General features: G+C 45.7%; 1 protein-coding gene across 12 annotated transcripts in view; it reads right to left on the bottom strand.

Annotated features, from left to right (window-relative positions):
- tnika (TRAF2 and NCK interacting kinase a) overlaps nt 1–16,875 on the bottom strand; it is a 68,462-nt gene that overhangs the window by 50,436 nt on the left and 1,151 nt on the right. For all 12 annotated transcript variants that reach the window (XM_061842822.1, XM_061842823.1, XM_061842824.1 and 9 more), the window contains exon 3: nt 6,725–6,790. In XM_061842822.1, coding sequence (XP_061698806.1) covers nt 6,725–6,790 — 66 coding nt within the window. The remainder of the gene's footprint in view (nt 1–6,724; nt 6,791–16,875) is intronic.

Genomic DNA, 16,875 nt, shown 5'->3' with positions numbered 1-16,875 from the left:
TATAATCAAGTGCGCTCTATAGCCCGGAAATTACGACCATCAAATTAGTTGTTGATTATTTTGATGATCGGTGAGTTGTGACACCTTCGCAGAGTAGGAACCGTTGTACAGTAGAAGCCTGGAAAGAAGAGAGTACTCGGTAGTGTTCCGTTATGAAGCAAACGGGCGTGAAAAAAGTAAAGAGCGCTTTCCAGTGCACTCTATCAAGACAAGTGTGGGTGCGTGTACAGCGGAAAAGAACAACAAAAGAGGCAATGAGAGGTTATCGACATCAGACACGGCTAATTGGCCAGGGCGCCACAGTGCATTGTGGGTAAGTGGGGCGCGTGGCCTCGGGTGAGACGGCGCCGGGGAGGGTGCGGGCTAATGAACGCGCGGCCAGGTGCGCGCGTGTCGCGGCGGTGGCGGAAACGGGCACAGCTGCCGTTCCCACGGTAACGAGCGGCATCCACCCCCCCCCGGTCACGGTTCAGGGCTCATCGGCGAGGACTCCGGAGATCGAGGCGCGTTTTCGTGCGTGCGCCGACGTAAGGGCGGGGGGGTGGGGGGTGGGGACAAGCGCAAACGCCGCAGCGGCGCGGCCGGGCGAGTGACACGGTGTCAGCGCACGTATCCGCTTGTTGCCGACGACACATTTGCGTTAGCGATCCCGACGGGGTTTCTATGACGGCGCATGATTACAAAGTGTTAGCCGTGGAGCCATTTTGCTAATCCCTCGCTACATCGCGGTTCACTTATTCCGTATTCAGCGCGTCGCTGATTTTGTTCATTTGGTTTTGGTTCTGATCAGTTCAGTTTTTGGGTTGAGTTAATCGGTGGCTATTTGACGACAGTGAATCACAGGAGGACACAACAACTCTTTAAATTTGCAGGATTGGAAACCAGTTACAAACATACTCATTTATTTAATGAACGAAATTCACAAATACCAACCTAGCTCGACGAACAGTGTAGCTAATTTACACTCATAACAATATGGCGCTGGTTAGACCAACAATATGGAACAAAATCCAAGTAAAGAGCAACGTTTACCTTGACGTTCTACAACCCGTACTTAAAAAGAGGACCACAAGGAGATCTGAGATGGGTTTAGCCAGCGAGTCACCCGTCCTTTGGGTTGACTTTTGGGTCGCTCGAGCAGTGCTTGTGTGGATGCTGACCTCAAGTATATAACTGTGTAATGTGACACATACTGACATTGATTTGCATATATGAAACTTGAAATATGGAGAATAATTGAACAGTACTTTGCAAATTCCATCTACTGCGGGGGTTTTCAGGAATGGAACCCCCACGATAAATAATAAGCACAGATGTAAAATTTCTGCCACCGTCTCTCGATTGTAATTTCTTCACTTTTCTTATCTCTTTGTTACCCACGGCTTGCGCGCCCCTGCCCACGTTTCGCTACTCGCTACCGTTACTTTTTCGCCACGCGCTAGCCGTAACTTTGTTTTCGCTACGTTTCAATAGCGCCACTGTGAGATGGACCAAAGTCGTGAGGATTCAAATCACCTTCCTGGAGTCACGTCGACGCTCTCGTTGACAGACGCCACACGGCTGCTTTTTCTACCGTGTCTCTCTCTCCGATTCGTGTGTGTGTGAGAGCGAAATGAGAGATTGCTGAATATTTAAATAGCGGCGCTTTGCCCGGAGGAAGGAGGACAAGTCTTCGGAAAAAGAGAGGGTGAGGGGAGGGAAAACGATTGCCGCGTGGAAGCAAACCCGTAGCGAAAGCGCGTGAAATATGCAAACAACTGACGCGTGTATATATATATATATTTTTTTTTTTTCTTTTTTTTTTAATTAGAATCTTTTGATAAAATGTTCCAAATTATGCATTAGTTGTATTTTTTTGGAACAAGTAAAATAATTTTAGATAATATTTTTGGGGAATTAAGAATTGTTGGATTTTGAATGAAAAAAATATTTGCACTTTATAAAACAATTGCATTATTTAATGAAAAAAATTTGCCAGTCAAATATTTTTTTTAATTCTTCTTGGAATAAAGTTCTATTTTTTTTTTAATTTTGCATGTTTTTTTTTTTTATGAAATAGTATCTTGTAATGAGAAAGTAATGTTGGACCAGAAAGTAATGTTTTAGAAAATGTTTTTTTTTTCCAGAAAATGTCTTTTTTTTTTCCATTAAAAAAACGAATTTAGGAACATTTCTATTTACTTAAAATAAAATAATAAAATCAAATAAAATGATTCTAATATTAAAGAAAATATTTTCCCATCTTGAGAAAATCAATAACGTAATTTTTTTCATAAATCTTTGCATCATGCATTGTTTTTATTTTTGTGAATTAAAAAGTCTCAGTATAATCCAAAAATAAAAATGCAGTGTTACGATATGACGGTAGAGTCAAGCAAGTTTTTTTGCGATTTAATTGCAAGCTGTCTGGCCTTGCGGGGGATTATTGGGATATGTATTTTGATTGACATCATATTTTTATTTTTGTCTGGTGCAAAGTCTTATCCAACTTTGCAAACGTGTATTGTCCGAAGTCCAAAATGCCTCCAGTGTGCGTGAACTGAAGCCGCGGCGGCGGCCCAGAACGCAACGCGACTCCCCCGGCAAGACAACTCATTGATCGGCTAATTGATTAATTGCGCCGAGCGGCCATTCCCACGGGGAAAGTCGTCGCTCTCCCTCCCTCGACAGCTCCAAGGACGACAGGCCGAAGCCGCTGATCGCGGGCGGCCGGCGTGAAGGATGCGCGGAGAACGCGTCGGCCCGCTATTTTCTTTTTTTTTTTTTTTTTTGCAGAAACATTTACCCTTGCAACCTTGCAATTTTATTAATTATTATTATTAATTATTTATTCTATTTAATTTTATTCTTGCGGTCCCCCACCCCCCAGCATGTCTTTAATACTCCAAATACCGTGACTGATAACACTGCAAAACGTAGCTGCTCCACTTTTTGGAGCGCATCAATGAATGTTTATTTTGGGGGGGGGGGGCGCGAAAGATTTGCGCCGCTGCCTTCCTTGCGAGAACGTATCGACGTACGAGGAGGTGTTTGTCGCGGGACGAATGAGATGAGAAAGTACGAGCGGGAGAGCGGAAGACGGAGAAAAGCGTTGAATTATTCAGCATTACCCGTGTTCGCTATTTATGGGCCTTTTAGAGCAGCCGGCGGAATCCGTCCGTCCGTCCGTCCATCCATCCATCCATCCATCCATCCATCCATCCATCCGTCCGTCCGTCCGTCCGTTTATGGCATGGATGCCGTACGTGGATACGCACGTTGTCGCCCTCGCAGGCTGCTCCCGAGAGAAGCTTTCAAAGCACCCAAAATGGTGAAAAATGTAACAAAAAAAACGGATTACGTATTGATAGCGGGATGAATGGGAAGAGACGGGATGAGGGAAAAAAGCTCCAACGGTCGCAGATCACACGTTTGCGCAGCGAGCCGCCGAGATGGAAAGGAGCACGTGGGACATTTTTTTGGAAATATAAAGTGATCGTATTTTCAATAGTTGCCACAATTCGCTGTCTAGAATTCAACCGTCTGTGCCAGCAGGCAGGGTTACTTCAGGTCAGAACCGAACAGCCAGCCAATCGAGTTGCGCTTTCTTAGTATGTGACGTCACGTGACTAAGAAAGCTCAACTGCGATTGGCTGACCTGAAGTAACCCCCCCCCCGGTGGCACGGACGGTGAATTTTAGACAGCGAATTGTAGCCGGTTGAATTGTTAACGTTGAAAAATTACACTTGAAATACAACGATTGAAATTGCGATGACTTTACATTTCAAATTCAAATCCCGGTGGCACATGTTTACTTCCATACTCCGTCAAATGACGTCACCGCAAGTGCGCTTGCACATCTACGGCTGGCCTTCTCAATAAGGCTGCCGGAATCTTATGACAGGAAAAAAAATACATTTTGCTTAAAATTGGAATGTTACAAGAAATGCAACGTCTTAAAAAAATAATAATTTCAATCCTAATTTAATGAGCAAAGATGTTTTTTCTTTTATAAAATCTTTTTTTTTTTTTTTTGCAGAAAATTTACAAAATTTTACATTGGGGGAGTCAATAAAATAAATAAAAAAAATGCTTTGAGATTATCACATCATATAGGAAAGAAGTTTTAATTTTATGACAAAAAATATAGACGCAATGAAAAAAATTTCCAATAAACTTTTTTTAAAGTAAAAAATCTGTGATTTTTTTTTTTGTTCCCCCCAAAGGTTCCGACGGTACAGAAAATGTATCGATTCCATTAAAAAGAGTTACAAATATGTAATTCAGTAAGTAGTAAAAAGTATGTTATGCCAATAAAAAAATTATGTTATGAGAAAAAAATTGGGGGAACAAAGTTTGAAATGTTATGAGATTTGTTTTATTTTTTTCCCCAATGTGAAATGGGACTCAGGTCGGGTTTTAGAAAACGAAAATACTTCTGCAAGAAAAAGATTTTTTGAACAATATGGATGAAAAATATGTTGCAAAAAAACGATTTAATAACATAGTTCTTGGGTACAAATACGATGCTACGACAATGTTGGATTTGAGAAAGGAGGAAAATATAAATATCAAAGTAGATTTTTTTTTCACCCAAGAATTTGTTAAAAAATATACATATATTTCCAAGAATAAATTCATGAGAATAAAATACAAGAAATATAAGAAAATTGTAATTTACAAGACTTAAAAAAAAAAATATATATATATATATATATATATATATATATATTCTGTAAAAAAAAAATCGGATACTTTCTCGGAAAGAAAATTGTATTATGGGACTTTTTTGGGGGTTTTGTTTTCATTTTGCTTCAATTGCTTCCAACCCAAATTATCAGCGAGCCACAAAAGAACTCAAGCTCAATTCAACCATTTTCAAAACGAATTTGATGGTTTAATATCAATAATGGGCTGCAAACATGAAAACATCGAGCAGATCATTTTTGAAAGCATATTCGTTTGCAGCCAATCAAAAGACTTTTCCATCAACCGGGCCGTTGGCTTCCTCTCCGCGGAGTTAATTAAGTCCCGTTTATTCTTTTCCCTCGCACACAAAGCGTCTAAAAATGGTTGCGCGGCGCCACCGGACTGAAGGTCAATTTATCTTCTCACACTCAAATCGAGCCGCTCGCAGGATGATGATCCTCGCCGCGTTTACGGGGGCGGCGGCGGATCTTTGTCAGCATTTTGAAAATAAACTGATTTTTTTTTTTTTTTTTTTTTTTTACTCCATTTCCGGTGATTTTATTTTAAATTTTTGTGTCCTGCGTAACGAGCAGCTGAGACTTTTTGTGCAAGAATTTAGTCGTAATGAACAAGCATGCGTTGGAAGTAGTGGAAAGGTGACATATTTTTAGGATTATCCGTTTGTGTGTGTCGGGGGGGGGGGGTGCTTTGTTTTTCAAATTATGAATGAATGTTATTATGAATGTGTATTAGGGTCACATTGAAATTAAAAGGCACACGGTACGACCAGAATGAAGATTAAAAAAAAAAAAGAAATGTGACATTTTTGAGCATTATGACAATTGAACAGGGATCATGCTGCTCATTCTGGTGTGTGGCCACCAGGGGGCGTGATATACACTGACATACCATACATAGATTTGATCAAACGGAGAACAAGACAGCGCAATTCAGCTGCAGTAACAGTAGTTGTTTTTCGCAGAGGATAAAGAATACATGCCTTTGTTACGTTGTCTGTCTACATGTGTTGCTACCGCTCATTTTCGAATATAAATTGTTCAAAGCAAGGGTGTCAAACTCATTTTTCTCACGGGCCACATTGTGGTTCCGGTTTCCCCTCATAGGGCCGTTAAGACTATGAAACGATACAAATATTTAATTGTCCCATCGTATTTAACATCATCAATTTATGATCTACTTTTGGAATCAGAAATCAAGGGCAGTGTGTTTTTCAACTATTCATGTGTGGTAACACAAAAATGCCTGCATCATTTCTGACGCATGACAATTTTAAATTTTTGCACACATTTTTACACGAATACTTGAAATCGACACGATCGATTTGGCTGGGCGGACCACATAAAATCATGTGGCGGGCCAGATCTGGCCCCCGGGCCTTGAGTTTGACACCTGTGGTCTAGAGGTTTATCACGACTGCGACGTCAACGCTAGTTTTGTTCGCTCGTCTATGGTATTTTGTGTCGCGCATTAGTTTTAAGCTAGCGGTGTTTCATTATTTATATACACGCAATGTGCAATTCTCTTATTTATTATTTTAGTTTTCCGGGAAACTTTGACTGCGGGTGGGAATAAAGAACTTGAAGCGTCTTATTTTGGAAGAATTGTTCAATTTTTTGCTACCGTTTAGCGCTCAAATCAAAAAAAAAAAAAAAAAAACGTCTGACCGGCAGGCTCGGATCTCGAAAAACTCGAGTCACTTGTAAGTCTGAGTACACCAGTATGTATTTCCGTTACTGGCGTTAAATACTTTCCAGTTCACAGTGTTGTGAGTATTTACTCATTCCGGCTCCAGTACGAACTTCCCCGGAGTGGTCCTCGTACAGCACAAGACAGCCGGTGACACGCGCTAGCTAACAAGCCGTTGCCACGGGCATTGTGGGTAACGCGTAGGTGCCGAACGTCAGCCGGTAAACAAGCCGCCGCGTTGTTGCGACAAAGAGGAACAGCTGAGCGGACCCGCTTCCTGTATCGCGCCCGCGAAGACTTCCCCTTTCAGTCGGCTCATGTCGACACCCGTGGAGGACGCGCTCTTACCTTGTACACTTGCCCGTAGGTGCCATTTCCCACCAGCTCCACCAGCTCAAAGATGCCGGCGGGGTCCTGAGAAGAAAGACGACAACATCAGGTCGCTATTCCGCGTGACAATTTTCCCGACAGCTCATAATCTCAATGCTCATAAAACATAAATATAAAACAATAACATGTACTCCTGAATGCCGTAGAGATTGAAAAAGTTGCCCATTTGCTAGATTTTGTTGTCGTTGAGGAAGTTATGCAATAATAGCATTAATACAGTTAGCTCAGCGCTAGCGTGGCACTAGCATTAGCGCAGCGGTAGTGTTAGCGCTAGTGTTAAACTCTCTGTACCATCTTTGTTTGTAACTATCTCGTGTTTCAATGTAATGTAATTCTATTTTTACATGCTGGTGGTATATATATGCCGAGGAATTGACTTTTACCGGTCCGGCCCTGTTAGCGCCGCGTTGGCGTGTCGCTGCTGTGTCTCAGTGATTTTTACCAGTAAGTTACATTATTTAACCGGCCTTGCGTCGCTAGCGTTAGCACAGTCTAGCGTTAGCACAGCTCTAGCGTTAGCGTGGCGGCGCTAGCGTTAAACTCTCTGTGTAAAGGGGTGATTTGGGGAAAGATAAGAGCTGCCCAGAGCTAAGACGTGGGAACAGGGTGGACTAATAATTTTGTCATTTCTTGATTAAAAAAAAGAAATAACAAAAAATCTGAGTTGGTACTAATGGAAAACAGGAGATTGGTGGCAAATTCCGGTACAGTACCGTATTTTCCGCACTATAAGGCGCACCTAAAAGCCTTTAATTTTCTCAAAAGCAGATAGCGCGCCTTATAATCCGCTGCGCCTTACACATGGATCGACCTCGAGCCTTTAGCGCAGCTCCATCTAATGGATCCGTAACGTAACCCCAGTCTCTACTGTAGCGTCTATTCTATGCGCCTTATAATGCCGTGCGCATTATATATGGAAAACAACTTTTAAATCATTGAAGGTGCGCCTTATAGTGCGGAAAATACGGTAAACGCAACGTGCAGAGCCAACACGTGGGAACAGAGAAACTCATGCTCGCGTGTATCCATATTTTTGTCATTTCTCGCCAACAAGGAGGTAGAAAAGAGGCGATTGGTGGTAATTCAGGTCAAAGGTGAGGCGTCCAAATTCCCGTTTTGTAAGGTCACAATCGTCAATCATTATGGACTATTATTACATTTTATATGACTAATCTCCCAGCTGGAATGTAAAACTAAAGTGCCCCCCCACCCAGTGGCAAGTCAATTATCGTCGCTCTTGCACGCCGACGCGCCGAGCTAGACGCTCGGCAGGTGGCGTTTTTACAACGACGGCGAGTCGCCGGTAGCTCGCCGTTCGCACGTTGGAGTTACTGCCGTTCGCAGTCATGTGGAACCAGTGCGCAATTTTAATAAAGATAACAAGTTTCCAGGGCTTGAACACACAACCGACGAGTTGCCAAGACTGACCTCAACAGAATAACAAACCCATTGACCCCCCCCCCCCCTCCCCGACACACCACACACACACACACACCTCCCCCTTCCAATCTGCCGCACGTTGCTACGGCATTCCGACAATAGCCGGTATTCGGCCCCTGCTTCCTTCTCAAGTCCATCTAAGGCCCTCATTCACCCGCGCTGTCAAGTTAAAGTGCGCTTAAAAGGAAAAATCGCTCTCCGAAAAATAAATAGCGCTCGTCCGTCGCCGCAGGATTGTTTGAGAGAGTGCGGAGGAACGTCCCAAAGGCGCTGCGGTTTCATATATGTACCGTATACTTTGCGAATGATGTCAATTTATTTAACTTTTGACCTGAGGTATGTGCTTCCAAGCCAAATTGATTGTGAGTGCGGCTGTTTGTCTCGATCTGCCGTGCGATTGGCTGGAAACTAGTTCAGGGTGTACCCCGCCTCCCGCCCATTGACATCTGGGATAGGCTCCGGCACTCCCTCGTTGGGATAAGCGGCAAAGAGAATGAATGGATGGAATGTGATTGGTTCGTTCTAAACACAGCCGCAGCTCTGTTTGCAGAGGGTGTGCGCACTTGTGCAACCACATCATTTTGACTTTTTATCCACAAAAAGATGAAAAGTTTTTGAGTTTGAAATATTATACGTCACATTAATGGTGGAAAGGCCTGTTAAATCATTTATGTTGGTCTTTTTTTGTTTGGGGAGATTGCATGGGTGTGTACACTTTTACATCCACAGTGCAGTACCTGGACACACACACACACACAAAAAAAAAAAAGTCTCAAAGACCCTAACCCCGAAATAGAATTCAAATGGTTCGGAACAGGTGAAATCTTCAAGCCTGGAGTTCGGTAAGCGTCGGCGAGGCCGAGGGAGGGATTAAGGTTACGGTGAGGAAGGAAAGGCGGCGGCCGGCGGCCTTCGCAACAACTGCCGGGCCTGCACTCTCAAAGCCGTTATTCATAATGGCCTCTCCCTAATGCCTCCCCGGGACAAATATGCCCTGTTTAGAGCTAAAGAAGGCAGTTCGGGGGGGCCTTCTGCGGTGTTTGAGTCTCTAACGTAAGCTTTAAACTCTCATTTAAGGAACTCAGGACCCCCCCCCCCCCTTTTTTTTTTTTTTTTTTAAATAATCCTGAAAATAAAATTGCTCATCGTCGAGGGCGTTTGACTTTTAAATTTCATGTAAAACTTGACAGATTTTATTGTGATTTTTCAAAAATGCTATATGTTGTTTGAATTGCAAAATTATGATTTTTGGGGGGGTGATTTATGTATTCCAGACTGTTTTTTTTTTTTTTTTTTTTTTTTCATATCAACGGCTGTTTCCCATCCTTTCCTACTCTTGAAAATTAGACCGGTCATAAACTTACCACTAAAACCCTCCATCCATACATTCTCTTTGCCGCTTATCCTCACAAGGGTCGCGGGAGTGCTGGAGCCTATACACCTAGGGGCAATTTAGAGTGACCAATTAATGTTGCGTGTTTTTGGGATGTGGGAGGAAAACCGGAGCGCCCACCCGGAGAAAACCCACGCAGGCACGACATGCAAACTCCACACAGGCGGGTCCGGGATCGAACCCGGGACCTCAGAACTGTGAGGCCAACGGTTTCCAGCTGCTCCACCGTGCCACCCCACTGAAAACAATCGAGTTTTACGCAACTTTTCATTTTCCCCAAATGAGGGTCTCCTGCGTGGCTTTTCACCGGGCACATCCCAAAAACACGCAACATTCATTGGAGACTCCAAATTGCCCCTAGGTGTGAATGGTTGTCGATGTGCGCCCTGCGATTGGCTGGGAACCATTTCAGGGTCGACCCCGCCTCCTGGCCGAACTTAGCTGGGATAGGCTCTGGCACTCCCGTGACCCTAGTGAGGATAAGCAGGTCAGAGAACGGACAAGACGGATGGATGGGAATCACGAAGGCACGAATGCTAACCGCTAACGCTAAGGTGGTTTCACTCTGCGTTGCATCCAATCAAATGCGAGACTCAGCACTGTGACTCGCCGACCGCCTCCGAGGTCACGTGACCCCGGTCATGTGACGCCGGGGGAACGCAGAATGACCCAAAAAAAAAACGGGTGAAGTGGGGATTCCAAAGCGGGAGGCCGTTCCTGCGAGGGCTCCATGAAAGATGAATATTTTTTATCAGCAGGCCCGAGGACACGTAAGAACTGGAGCGGCGAAAAAATGAAAACGGAAGAAAAAAAAAGAAAAGAAAAAAAAAGCACTCTGTTTCTGCACTCGTTCCATGCGGCACAACGGGGTTGTTATTTTGAAAAATAGATATGTTTAAAAAAAAAAAAAAAAAAAAAAGATTTTTTTTGGGGGGGATGATTTGCTGACCAAATACTGATTTAGGTAATCATGAGCTCATCAAATCATATTTGATTGACACAGCAGTTTTCATACATAAAAATGTAAACACCCGGCAGCACTATAATCTTATTTTTTGTGGAAAACAAAAAAAAAAAAAAGGAGGAATAATTTGGGCAAAACGGCAAAAATCTAAAACCTTGTTTTGATAAAGTCATCATCGTTTGAGATTTCTATATAAGTGGGATTTTCGTGCTTAAAAAAAAAAAGGTTTTGTTTTGGCTTGGACGGACATTTTTTTTTTTTTTTGCGTGTGTGTTCTCGTTTGAATGTTCCGAGCCGTCGCGTGGGCGTTCGCAGCGAGACCGAGGCAGGATGTACTTGAGACGAAACGACGGGTAGCGGAGACAAAGAAGAAGAAGAAGAAAAAAAAAAAAGAAAAACGAAAGGTCTCTGACAGCTTGACAGCTTTGCTGAGGCCTGCGCAAACACGCCGAGACAAAATGAGGAGAAGAAGAAGACCGCTGGGGAGCAAAAGTGGAAATCGCACTGGAAATCTTTCAAAATCCACTCGAGCGGACGCCAACTGATGACGTCGAGTGCAACGACTGTGGAGACGGTTTTCAAGTCACTTCGTCCACCCATTTTCTTTGCCGCTTATCCTCACGAGGCTCGCGGAAGAGCCAGAGCCTATCCCAGCTGTCGTCAGCCAGGAGGCGGGGTAGACCCTGAACTGGTCGCCAGCCAATCGCAGGGCACATACAGTAGAGACAAACAGCCGCACCCACAATCACACCCAGGGGCAATTTAGATTGTCCCATTAATGTTGCATGTTTTTGGGATGTGGGAGGAAATCCGAGTGCCCACCCGGAGAAAACCCACGCAGCACAGGGAAGAACATGCAAACTCCACACAGGCGGGGCCGGGATCGAACTCGGGTCCTCACAACTCCGAGGCCGACGCTTTACCAGACGACTTCGAAAAACCATCACAAGAATTCCATCCATCCACCAATTTTCTTAGCCGCTTATCCTCACAACGGTCACGGGGGTGCCGGAGCCTATCCCAGCTGTCAACGGGCACGAGGCGGGGTACACCCTGAACCGGTCGCCAGCCAACCGCAGGGCACATTGAGACAAACAGTTGCACCCACAATCACACCTAGGGACAATTTAGAGTGTCCAATTAATGCTGCATGTTTTTGGGAATGTGGGAGGAAATCGGAGTGTCCACCCGGAGAAAAGCCACGTAGGCACCTTGAGAACATGCAAACTTCACACAGGTGGGCCCGGGATCGAACCCGGGTCCTCAGAAGTGCGAGGCCGACGCTTTACCAGACGACTTCGAAAAACCATCACAAGAATTCCATCCATCCACCAATTTTCTTAGCCGCTTATCCTCACAACGGTCACGGGGGTGCCGGAGCCTAACCCAGCTGTCAACGGGCACGAGGCGGGGTACACCCTGAACCGGTCGCCAGCCAATCGCAGGGCACATCGAGACAAACAGTCGTATTTATTCCAGAAATGCAGAAAATATTGCCAAGTCGGAAAGTAGCCACAAATTGTACCATAAAATCATCCTGCATTTGATATACAGTATTCATTTTGCAAATTTTTAAACATGATTACATTCATTTTCAATCATTAAAATACATGTGATTATATTTTTCAATACATCATTCAATTGCTACTTTACATATTTCATCAAGCACCTCCCCCCCGAAGTACTGCACATCCATTTTCTTAGCCACTTATCCTCACGAGGGTCACGGAAGTGCCGGAGCCTATCCCAGTCACTGTGCCATCCCAATCACATTCAAACTCATTAAATGATGATTATTCCATGTGAATTTCAGATGTTCTCGCAGGCTTTTTCTGCCTTTTTTTCATAGATTTATTTTTATATGAGAAAAATGAATGTTTTTGTGCGAGAAAAGATTGCACAGAAAAATCCAGCCGGTTAGCTCAAAAGGCAAATAAATTAATGCCAAGTTATGGAAAAAAAGGTTGACAAGACGGCAATTTTCCGCCTTGAGGGGTTGGGACATCATAATAGTTGCGGCGCTCCTGAACAATCCCTTTCCATACTGCATTATCATAAAATGTATCGCACGTCCTCTTTATGGCTTTGCAATAATTGCGCCCGACTTCTGTCAAAAGGGGATTTAGCGAAAAGTCACAGAAGTCAAACCTCGACGATCGCAAAGCTCATCACGCGCGTTTTTAACGTCCCCGCCCCACCGTATCGACTCGTCTAAGAGAATTTCACACGAGTGGGGCGGATTACATTAGAGACCCTCGTGAGGATGGGGGGTTGGGGGGGGGGTCTGCATTTAGAACACAAAAGTGAGTCGAAATTCCCAGCACATCCCGCCCACCCCTCGCCGCTGCATTATTCATCGAGACTTAATCACGCGTTTACAAGAAAAGGCGGCGTGACGATTCGCAGCTTCCCTTCCGGGCCCGCCGGTGACGAATCCATTTCGGTTCCAAATGTACGCGTCGCGATGATTTTGCCGTCGTACGGGCGCAGCCCTGCTGATGTGCTCTGCTCGCACGAACAATTTTGCGGCAAACGCGGAGGACCCGGGTGACAAAAATACGGTCGGTGTAAATCATTTAGCGGTTTTACATTAGCAAAAGGGGACATTTTTGATTCAGAAATCAGATTTCAAGGTTATATCACCCAATTTGGGGAAGTGGCGACGCTTCCTGGTCAGGATGATTTGTTGCTGCCGAGTCGGGTGTGGTTCATCGATAATCAGCGCTGATTGATCGTTTCGGATCAAGAAAACGTTAGCTAGCGTTGATCTAACAACCGCTATATTTCACTCTATGTTTCATATTATCATTCCGCCGTCTAAACAGGTCGTGGCAGAGCATTTGACATTTCCTTGAAGAAAATGAAAACGGATTGTAAAATCACGCCCGTAAATGCATAGATAATGAAAGACGTCGCTTATTTTGTGTGGTCTTGACCGATGTTCCCTCGAAGCTGCGCAACTGCGCACTTGCGCACTCGTCGCCCACTCGAAAACCGATCCAGCGCAGTGAACCACAGCCTGACGGAAGCACACGGTCTCTTAACAACGAGCTGCTGCTCAGTCTCCTTCTGCTTCCTCGTTTACCTGACACCGCCCCCCTCCGCTCTTAAAGGGGTACGCAGCACGATTACAAGCAGAACACAAACCCGCAACTTTATATCTGCGGGCATGACTGGTGGGCCACCCCCGTACATTTTTCAAATGTGAGTGACTGCATTCTCTAAGGGCACCCAATTAGAACATCGGCCTCACAGTCTGAGGTTCTAGGTTCGAATCCCAAATACACACATCTCTATAGCAATTTTTTTTCCTTCTTCTTCACGCTGTCACTTTCCACGGTTGGTGTTGCCAGGCAGACTTTGGAAGGCTCAATCATAACTGCACTACAGGACACTCATAACAACCGCGCACAATAGAAATAAACAAAATGACTAGAAATAATCCAGGTTTGTTTTTTGTTTTTTTGAGTGACAATGTCTTGGACAGGCAGGATTGCTTTTCACGCAAAGAGATTTTTATAATTACTGCTTCTTGCAAATTATTCATGATAACCGCCAATGTGAACAATAGAAATCAAACTAGAAATAATGCACAGAGGAAAATTTTGAATTCCTTCTTTAAACGTATCAGACGGCGCCGATTACATTTTCTGCAATGACTCTCGCCTGATGGTTCCTTTCCGCTCATTCACGACAACTTTGCACAACAGAAATAAGCCACGGAAAAGCAATATTGAGACGTGCGGCGACTTTTGAGATGCCGACGCCAAGGGGTGGTGAAAATAATTCCGAGAACGCGACGATTCCTTCCCAGATGTTCGTGATAATCGTCAGCGTGCACCCTAGAAAACTAACAAAAACGCAAGAAATGATCCGTTTAAAAAACGTAGGAGGGCTTATATCTGTGCCCTGCGGTTCACCGCCACCCGTGCCAGGCTGCCCTCCGGCTCCCCCGGAACGGGACGAGCGGTAGAAAAACGGAGGGTTGAAAATAAGGGAAATCGGCGGAACCGCCATCTCTACTTCTTCTGCCAACTTCTAGGCGGCGTTTCGCATCCCAAGGTGGGGGGGGTAAGTGGGGGCTCGGGGTGGGAGGGGGGGGGAAATGGGTCAAGTGGCAATTGGGATGGCTGAGTGAGGAGGAGGGGGGGGGGGCAGACTTCCATACAGTATCTACACTATTCATGAATAAGCCTTGTGTAAGCCCCCCCCCGGGCACCGCCGTGGCCCCGTTGCCATGGCGTCCACGGCGCAAGGGGCCGAGGAATGCGGCCTCAATGGCGGTGCAGCGGGCATTGAGGAGAGGGGGGGGGGGGGTTGTCGGGTGTTCGCCTTGCACCGCTTTAGTCGCCGGTCGCATCCCAACACCTGAGAGCGTGCAAAGTCGCCCGCCGCTCGGCCATCTGTTACAACCGTGGGGGGGGGGGGGGGGTGACGGTTGTCACGGCGAGATGAGAGGAGACGACGAAATGCGGCGACCAACATTGGCGGGAGTCGAGTCGAGATCCACCCTGGACTGAAGGCATTTGAACTCGCGGCCAAACGACAACGAACGCACACGCGCAGAAAACGCCCGCGCTCACGAAGGTCTGGCGTCGCGGGTTTCAAACTCGAGGCCCGGGGGGCAGATCTGGATCGCCGCGGGGTTTCATGCGGCCCCGCGAAGCCAAATCCAGAGTGTCGATTTCCGTGATTCTTGTGAAAAAAATCTGTACTAAAATTTCAAATGGTCATGGATCATAAATGATAAATTTTTGTGTTACCAAATGTGAATAGTTGAAAAACACATTACCCTTCGTTTCTGATTCCAAAACCAGTTCATAAATTGATGATATAAATATGATGAGGTGGTTAAATATTTTTGTTCCACTGCTGGTAAAGCATTGGCCTCACAGTTCTGAGGACCCAGGTTCGATCCCGGCCCTGCCTGTGTGGAGTTTACACGTTCTCCCCGTGCCTACGTGGCTTTTCTCCGGGCGCTCCGGTTTTCCTCCCACATCCCCACATGCAACATTAATCGGACACCCTAAATTGCCCCAAGGTGTGATTGTGAGTGCGGTTGTTTGTCTCCATGTGGCCTGCGATTGGCTGGCGACCAGTTCAGGGTGTACCCCGCTCCCTGCCCGTTGACTGCTGGGATAAGCTCCAGCACTCCTTGCGACCCTCGTGAGGATAAGTTGTAAAGAAAATGGATGGATAAATAAATTGCCCCAAGGTGTGATTGTGAGTGCGGCTGTTTGTCTCGGTGTGCCCTGCGATTGGCTGGCGACCAGTTCAGGGTGTACCCCGCCTCCTGCCTGTTGACTGCTGGGATAAGCTCCAGCACTCCTTGCGACCCTCGTGAGGATAAGCGGCAAGGAAAATGGATGTCGTTCTGAGGGACTTCTGAGGGAAACCGGCCCGCGAGAAAAATGAGTTTGTCACACCAAAAAACACACACATAAAAGACCAGATCTGAGATTCAAACCTACAACCTAAGAACTGCGAGGCAGATGTGTCAAACCGTTTGTCCGCGAGGATTGTACACACACCCCAAACAACAAGCGCACACGCGGACGCGACGTGCAAAGGCCGGGTTCGAATTCAGGAACTCTGAATTGCGAGGCAACCGAGCTAACCGCAGGAGCGCCGCACTAAAAATTCGATCACCGGCGTCGAGGGCGGTTGAAAACGCAGAGACGGCCAACACCGAAACCCGCTTGCGCCTCCGGTCGGGTTTCTTTGCATCTTTGTGCGCAGATGGACACGACCCCCCCGTCAGACACAGCTGACCTACTTCCTGTCTAGTCAGTGGATGACTGTACACTCATCTGACAGTGAGTGTGTGTGTGCGTGTGTGTTTGGGGGCCGGGGGTGGCGGGTTGTTGTTGTTGTTATTTGGGTTTAAAAAAGCGAGCATATGCAACCTAAACCAGCGCCCCCCCCCCCCCCCCCCCCCGTCCGTCCGTCCGTCCGTCCCCCCGCCTTCTTATTCCCCTCCAGCTGCTTTAGCATTTTGCTATTAGCGTTGCGGTTCAAAACCCCCACTCACTTTTTTTTTTTCCCCCTATTGAACTCCCACAGGTTTTTCGAAAACGGTTATAAAATATTGATCTTTTTATCTAAAAAAAATTATCTATTAGAGACCGCACACATGAAGATTTAAAAAAAATAATAATAATAATAATAACGGGCATTTATAACAGTTTCTGTTGTACTATCGGGTGGGCTCGGATAATCTTTGCGCAGAAAACGGCAAACATTAAAATGATGTCGCGGCGCCGATGTCGAATCCGGTCCTCCAAGACGGACGCGATCCGACGAAAAACATCC

Source organism: Syngnathoides biaculeatus, chromosome 15, assembly GCF_019802595.1.
Source record: "Syngnathoides biaculeatus isolate LvHL_M chromosome 15, ASM1980259v1, whole genome shotgun sequence".
Taxonomy (NCBI): Eukaryota; Metazoa; Chordata; class Actinopteri; order Syngnathiformes; family Syngnathidae; genus Syngnathoides; species Syngnathoides biaculeatus.
This window is presented reverse-complemented; position numbering and strand designations above follow the sequence as displayed.